At 41.0% G+C, this 8,589-nt stretch overlaps 1 protein-coding gene across 1 annotated transcript; it reads right to left on the reverse strand.

Moving 5' to 3' along the window:
• Nucleotides 1-7,120: 7,120 nt before the first annotated feature.
• Nucleotides 7,121-8,385, reverse strand: LOC128285429 (uncharacterized). Its single transcript, XM_053022925.1, has 2 exons — nucleotides 8,108-8,385; nucleotides 7,121-7,514 (listed from the first exon to the last, which is right to left on the reverse strand). The coding sequence occupies exons 1-2, from the start codon at nucleotides 8,383-8,385 to the stop codon at nucleotides 7,121-7,123; spliced, it is 672 nt and encodes a 223-aa protein (XP_052878885.1).
• Between the last annotated feature and the right edge of the window lie 204 nt (nucleotides 8,386-8,589).

The following is an 8,589-nucleotide window of genomic DNA, read 5'->3' on the forward strand; positions in this document are numbered from 1 at the left end:
TAATTTTTCTCATGTGGCTTTAATTGTCTCGATGCATAGGCCACAACTCGACCTTCTTGATTCAATACGCAACCTAACCCAAGTAGGGAGGCGTCACTATAGATGACAAACTCTTTGCCTGATTCGGGCTGCACTAAAATTGGGGCTTCCACAAATAAGTTTTCAGTTGATCAAAACTTTTCGACATTTTTCATCCATTCGAACTTAACATCTTTTGAAGTAGCTTCGTCATAGGTGTGGCTATCATCGAGAAAACTTTACAAACCGTCGGTAGTAACCGCAAGTCCCAAAAAGCTCCGAACCTCAAGAATATTTCTGAGGCTTCCAGCTAAGTATGGCTGAAATTTTGCTCGGTCGACTCGAAAATTCGATGCAGATACCACATGACCCAAGAAGTGACCTCTTTAACCGTAACTCACACTTGCTGAACTTAGCATATAACCGCTATCCCGTAAAATTTGCAACACTAATCTCGTGTGTTCAAAGATGTTCGGTCTCATTTCTTGAATAGACCAAGTTGTCATCAATGAACACAACTACGAACCGTCCAAATATCGTCTCAAGATCCGATTCATCAAATCCATAAATACCGTAGGGCATTAGTGAGCCCGAACGGCATCACTAAGAACTCAGAGTGACCGTACTCGCTCGAAAGCGCTTTGGGTACGTCCAATCTCGAATCAGAATCGATAATAACCCGATCTCAAATCTATCTTTGAAAACACCGAGGCTCCCTTTAGTTGATCAAACAAATCATCAATACGCTGTAACGGATATTTATTCTTTATCGTCACTTTATTCACCGACGATAGTCAATACACAACCTCATGGTTCCGCCCTTATTTTTCACAAACAATACTGTGCGCCCTAAGGTGAGAAACTTGGTCGAGGGAAACCTCTATCCGTCAATTCTTGCAACCGAGCTTTCAACTCCTTTAACTCGGTTGGTGCCATACGATCTGAGCTATCGAAATTGGCGTAGTCCTGTACAAGCTCAATACCAAACTCTATCTCCGAACAGTGGCAAACCCGTAATTCTTCGAAAAATATCCGGTATTCGCAAACCACCGCATGATTCGGTTTAATTTCTAACTCCTTATCATCATACATACGCAAGGTATGCTTCGCACCCTTTCTTACATATTTCGGGCCAACATTGATGATATTACGGTGGCAACCCTTTAAGTCCGTAGACTCAACTCGGATCATCTCGTTATTTGCGCACTCAAATCCATAGTCTTGCTTTTGCAATTCACAACCGCATCATGCACGGTCAACCAATCCAAACCAAGAATAACATCAAATTCATCGAATGGTAAAAGCATCAAGTCCGCCGGAAAACAGAACCTCGAATTACTAGGGGCATTTCTTACACACTTTGTCAACAAGCACGAACGACCCAAGGATTTGACACCGAATTACGAACTCAAGAGACTCAATAGGTAAAGTCTTATCGATGCTAAGGTTTCGCATATATAAGAATGAGTAGAACCGTGGTCAATCAAAGCAATCACATTAGTATCAAAGAGAGTGAAAGTACCGGTAATAACATCTGGCGAGGAAGCATCCTCACGTGAGCATATGGCATAAGCCCTAGCAGGAGCGCGAGCCTCGGATCTGATCGTAGTATCTCTAGATCCTCTCTGACCACCACTAGCATTGCCCATATTTCTAGATGGTCTACCTCGAGCAAATGGTAGCGCCCGGCTTCCCACTCGATCTACATTCTGCTCGCATAACCCGGGCAATCTTTAATGAAGTGGTCAACTAATCCGCACTTGTAACAAGAGCGGTCACGGAATCTACAACTTCCGAATGCCATTTGCCACAATGTCGACACTCGCTCGTCTCGACGCTCATTCCCAACATGGCGAATCAAGTGCCTCGTGTACCCATTGTGGGGTCGATCACGATCTCGCCTAAAAGGCCCAAGTGCCTCTAGACCGCCCACATCATCACGAAATTTCTTCGATGCTGTTGAAGAGACTTTCCGAGGATCTTTACTAAACTCTCCAATTCCCACATCAACTTTTTGTTTTTCTTTTCTAAGCTCTTCACTTTACAAGCTCGCCGACAAGTACTACGAACTCTCGTATTTCAAGAATGCCAACGAACATTTTTATATCTTCATTCAGCCCATCCTCGAAGCGTTTACATGATGACCTCGGACGAAACACATTCCCGAGCGTATCTACTAAGTCTAACAAATTTTCGCTCAGAATCAAGAATCGACATAGAACCTTGCTTAAGCTCAAGAAATTCCTTCCGCTTTTGATCAATAAATCTCGATCGATATACTTTTTCCAAACTCGCTTTGGAAAAACTCCCAAGTTACTTGCTCTCGGGCACAACAAGTCGAGTACTCCACCAATAGTAGGCGTAATCACGTAGCAAGGAGATAGTACACTTTAGGCATTCATCGGTGTACAAGATAGCTCATCGAAAATCCGGATAGTATTGTCCAACCAAAATTCAGCTTGCTCGGCATCGTCGCTATCCGTAGCTTTAAATTCAGAGCCCCATGTTTTCGGATTTCATCAACTCGGGGCTTATTCGACCTTATTTGGTCGGGCCATCGGAGGCATTGTAGGTGAAATGTGTTTGTTGGGAATGGAGGTTGTGGAATACCAGATTAGTTCGAATGTATTGGTTGAACCAATCATTCATCACGCTATAGAAAGCTTGTCTAGCTTCATCATTTGGATTACTAGCATTAGGTTGAGAGTCCATGGCGCCGTCCCTTGTCTTGGGAGCAAAGCGCTACACTCTAAAGATCATCACTACCACTCGGTCGGGATCGGGATCCATCACTATATATAAACACATGTGCAATTGTCAGAAATCACCACACTATCAAATAATCACATAAAATGGCATGTATAGCTAGACCCAAACTCATTACAGTAGTCCTAGAATCGACTAAACCTGGCTCTGATACCAATAAAATTGTAACACCCCGTACCCGAGTCCGTTACCGAAGTCGAACACAAGGTGCACACAGACTTAACTTAATTGTTTTCACAGTCCATTTAAAAAATTTTCCAGACAAGCTGGTTACTGCGTCACTGTCTCCTTAAAAATCATATCTTGAGTTTCAAAACTCAAAAATCAGTTTCGTAATTTTTCCCTGAAACTAGACTCATATGGCCATCTATATATTTTTTTCTAGAATTTTTGGTTAAGTCAATTAGTACAGTTTATTAGTTAAAATCTCCCATGTTACAGGGATCGACTACACTGACCTTCGTGCATTAAAACTTGAATACCTCCCTGTACAGGGCTTCAATACTGATACCGTTTGTTTCTATAGAAACTAGACACAAAGAGAAATCTATACATATATGGCATGACTCCTAATTATCTCTGGTTAATTTATAATGAATTTCCAAAGTCGGAACAGGGAATCCAGAAACCGTTCTGGCCCTGTTTCACGAATACCTAAATATCTCTTAACATACAACTCATATGACCTTTTCGTTTCTTCCATATGAAAGTAGATTCATCAAGGTTAATTTACATAATTTATTCACTATTTAATACCATTCCTACTATTTTTACTGATTTTTCACATCTGCATCACTGCAGCGGTCAACCTCTGTCTTTAAGGTAGATTTTACCAACTTCATAATTTCCTTGATTCAACTAGCCCTTTTAACATACATGGCACAAAAGATGATCATGATTAACCATTCCAAGGGCTAATCGATTCCAAACATTTCCTCATCTCTTAATGAACAACATACAAAATGATTATGATACCATGCCAAAGTGTATATAAGCCATTTTCGCATGGCTATCCAAATTTATACAAAATCAAAGGGTCTATGACCAACAAACGAAAGAGTAGTCCTATACATCATGTGCAAACATATATATATATATATATGCTAGAGCCGAATCTCAAAGTTCATTATAACTAAACATGAACATAAATCCAAAACACAAATCTTACCTACCATGCAATAAGCATAAATTATACTTATGGATGTACCATGGCTGAATACATCACAAGACCATACCATTTCAATTTTGGTCATGGTTAAACAAAGAACTTAATGTCTCACTCAAAATGCTAAAAGAAAGTCCAAGAGCCATCAATCCACCATCACATGTATCATTAGCAAGCTTCATACTTAACATGCAATGGCATTAACACAAAATCCACCTTGGCCGAATACCATCCCCATGACATAGCAAGGATTTGAACCATGGGCTAATAAGAACATCAAGTTAGCAACCAAAAACATGCATGAATCTCATGGCACAACATCAAACATACCTTAATCTTGATACAAGTATGGCCAAACCTCTTCCTAATCCTCTTCCAAACCAAACATGAAGCAAGAATTCCCTCCTCCTTCATTAGAATTTTTGGCCAAGAGAGAATGAAAAGGATGAACAAATTTTTTTCTTTTCTTTTCTTCAACTCACGGCAATGGGGGGAATCACACACCTTCTTTCTTTTTTCTTTTTTTTCATTTCTTTATTACCCATAACCATTAATTTATTTTTTTTTCTCCCATGATGCACCAACATAACATGTCTATGACATGTTTTGCCCATAATCCCTTGTCATGGCCGGCCACTAGCTATTGGGGGAAATTTGACATGCAAGTCCTCCCCTTTGATTACATGCACTATTAGGTCCTTATAGATCAGCCTATCACATTTCAAAAGTGTCACACAAGTCCTAATAACTGAATTCACATGCAATCGACTAAATTGAAGCTTGAAATTTTCACACATTCATAAATACATATTCTAGACAATAAATATTATGTTCAAACATTTCGTGACTCGGTTTAGCGGTCCCAAACCACTTCCGACTAGGGTCAATTTTGGTGTCACATTTCAGATCTGTATGCCAAATAATTAGGTGCCATGATCAAAATGAACCAAATGTCCCTAACTAGATGTGGTGTTTATGTCAAATAGTTAGAATGCTATGATCGAAATAAATCAAGTGCTTCTAACTAAATGAATGATTATGAATGTAGAAATGTCATGAGAGTGATTCTTTTTTAAACGCTTAAGTTATCATTGCTCATAATTCGTCCGGGTTCTATCATTGATGCGCTGTCACGCCCTCTTGCTTAGCCATTATCTTCGATAGAAAATTTGAAGAGATAGTCACAATTAGGGCTCTTCTTTTTCGAATGTTTCAAATTTTGAACCTGGTTAGTCCTGACTAGTGGCCCTGTTTCAGGTCCTTGTACTATTTAGAAACTTTCCAGAGTAATATGCATAACATCTTTTGTGTGAATATTACATGTCAAAAATCGCGATTTCAACAAAAATGCTAGAAAGAGATTATCATAATGGACTAAATGGAATTTTATTGAGTAAAAATCCAAGTGAATACATCAAACAAGATAGAAAATCTGCTAAAGCAAAAAAATGAGAATGAGAAAAGAGATGCCCTAGATATCGCAGCACGAGTTTCACTATTCCAACTTCTCAAAGGCTCTTTCGAACCAAATGTGTATTCAGGAGATCCTGCGTATTTTGTTGATGCTCCAAGGTGTACTGTTCTTCTGTCTTGCCAATTTCAGGAGGACAAGACTACCATATGCCCCATATTCAAAATTTGAGCTGCCCGTTTTCAGGTTTTCAACTCAAAAGCCCTTTTGGTCTCAAAGTGCCCTTTGCGGGTTTTCACCTTGGCCTCTCCGTTTTTTTTTTTTAGATTTTAGAGCGCCCTTTGCGGGTTTTTACTCTGGCCTCTCTTTCTTCTGGTAAAATACTTCTTGACCGAATTCGAGTTTACAGGATTGGGCAAGTTTCTACCGTCCATCTCGGCTAGAATTAATGCTCCTCCGGAGAAAGCTTTCTTCACCACGTAAGGCCCTTCCCAATTAGGCATCCATTTCCCTCGAAAATCCTTCTGTATGGGGAGGATCTTTTTCAAAACCAGGTCTCCCTCTTGGAATTCTCTAGGGCGAACCTTTTTGTCATAAGCCCGCATCATTCGGTTTTGGTATATCTGACCATGACGAATAGATTTTAGCCTTTTTTCCTCGATCAAGTTCAGTTGGTCATATCGAGATTGGACCCACTCTGCTTCATCCAATTTTAGTTCTAACAACACTCGGAGGGATGAGTTCTCGACTTCGATGGGCAAAACTGCCTCCATTCCGTAGACCAGGGAGAAAGGCGTTGCCCCAGTTGAGGTTCTGATCGATGTTCGATAAGCAAAGAGGGAAAATGGTAATTTCTCATGCCAATCTTTGTAGGTCTCAGTCATCTTCCCCGCGATCTTCTTAATATTTTTATTGGCTGCTTCCACTGCCCCATTCATCTTCGGGCGATACGGTGACGAGTTGTGATGTCTGATCTTAAATTGACTGCAGACTTCTGCTATCGTACTGTTGTTCAAGTTTAATGCATTGTCAGATATGATCCTCTCCAGCTTTCCATATCGACATATGATCTCTTTTTTCAGGAACCTGCTCACTGCTGACTTTGTAACACTAGCATACGAAGTGGCTTCTACCCATTTGGTGAAGTAGTCAATAACCACAAAGATGAACCGATGCCCATTGGAAGCTTTCGGTGATATTGGTCCAATCACATCTATGCCCCACATAGAGAAAGGCCATGGAGAAACCATGACATGTAGCGGTGAAGGAGGCACATGAATTTTGTCTCCGTAGATTTGGCACTTATGGCATCTCTTGGCGTAATTGATACAGTCTCATTTTATAGTGGACCAATAATACCCGAATCTCATAATTTGCCTGGCCATCATAAAGCCATTAGCGTGTGTCCCACAAACGCCTTCATGGACTTCTTCCAAGATTTTCTTAGCCTCTGCAACGTCTATGCACCTTAGTAGCACTTGATCCTTTATTCTTTTGTATAGGATCTCCCCATCTAAGACATAGTCAATGGCCAATCTTCTCAGCGTCCTTTTGTCATTCTCGATTTCCTGGTCCGGGTACTCACGATTATTCATGTATTGCAATATATCGTGATACCAAGGGTGATCATCTTTCTCTTCATCTTCTTCAATATTGTAACAGTGGGCTGGAATTTCATAAATGCTCACCCGGATGGGTTTGATATCTTCTTGTTTGTTCACCTTGATCATGGAAGCTAAGGTAGCCAAAGCATCAGCCATCTAATTTTTGTCTCGTGGAAGGTAGTGGAAGGTAATGTCCTCAAACTCTTTAACCAATTCCAGGACCAGCTTCCGATAATCGATTAACTTAGGGTCTCTGGTCTCCCATTCTCCCTTGAGTTGATAGATCAGTAGTGCAGAATCCTCATACACCTCTAGCATTTTAATCTTTTGTTCTATGGCTGTACGGATTCCCATGATGCACGCTTCGTATTTTGCCATGTTATTCGTGCAATCAAAATCCAATGTACTAGTGAATGGATAATGATCTCTGTTTGGGGACACCAAGACTGCCCCAATTCCATTACCCATGGTGTTTGATGCCCTATCGAAGTTTAGTTTCCAAGGAAGTTCTTCCAGAGCACCTTCTTCAGTGGTAGCAAATGCATTAGGTCTTCATTCGGAAAGTCGAAGTTCAAAGGTTCGTAGTCTTCCAAAGCTCTACTAGCCAGAAAATCTGCTATTGCACCCCCTTTTATTGCCTTCTGATTCACATAAACTATGTCGAATTCGGAGAGCAGAATCTGCCATTGGGCTATCCTTCCATTCAAAGCTGTTGACTCCATCATGTACTTTAAGAGGTCCAATTTTGAGATGAGCCAAGTGGTGTGATACAACATATACTGCCTCAGTCTTCGGGTTGTCCAAATTAGGGCACAACACAACTTCTCTATCAGCGGGTACCTTGCCTCACATTCCGTGAACTTTTTACTGAGATAATAAATAGCTTTTTCTTTCCTTCCTGACTCGTCATGCTGACCCAATATGCACCCCATGGAGTTCTCGAATACTGCCAAATACAGTATCAACGGCTTATCGGAGTTAGGTGGCATCAGCACCGGGGCGTTAGATAAGTACTGTTTGACCTTTTCGAAGGCCCTTTGGCATTCTTCATCCTATTCACCTGGGTTATGTTTCTTGAGGAGGAAAAAGACAGGGTCACATTTCTCGGTCAGTTGTGAAATGAACCGAGCGATGTAATTTAACCTTCCTAGAAAGCCTCGAACCTCCTTCTGGGTATGCGGCGGAGATAGCTCTTGTATGGCTTTGACTTTGTCTGGATCAATCTTAATCCCTTTCTCGCTAACCACGAATCCGAGCAACTTTCCAGACTTGGCTCCGAAGGTACATTTGGCAGGGTTGAGTTTTAGCTGGAACTTTCTCAATCTCAAGAACAATTTCCTCAGGACTTGTATGTGCTCCTTCTCTGTTCGAGACCTAGCGATCATATCATTGACATAAACCTCGATTTCTTTATGCATCATGTCGTGAAAAAGGGTTACCATGGCTCTTTGATAAGTTTCCCCCATATTCTTCAGTCCAAATGGCATCACCTTGTAGCAGAATGTGCCCCACACGGTTACAAATGTGGTCTTCTCCATATCTTCAAGATGCATCTTGATCTGGTTATATCCGGAGAAACCGTCCATGAATGAAAACAGTAAGTGTCCTGCCGTGTTGTCCACTAG

The sequence above is a fragment of the Gossypium arboreum genome, chromosome 12 (assembly GCF_025698485.1).
Source record: "Gossypium arboreum isolate Shixiya-1 chromosome 12, ASM2569848v2, whole genome shotgun sequence".
Lineage (NCBI taxonomy): Eukaryota > Viridiplantae > Streptophyta > Magnoliopsida > Malvales > Malvaceae > Gossypium > Gossypium arboreum.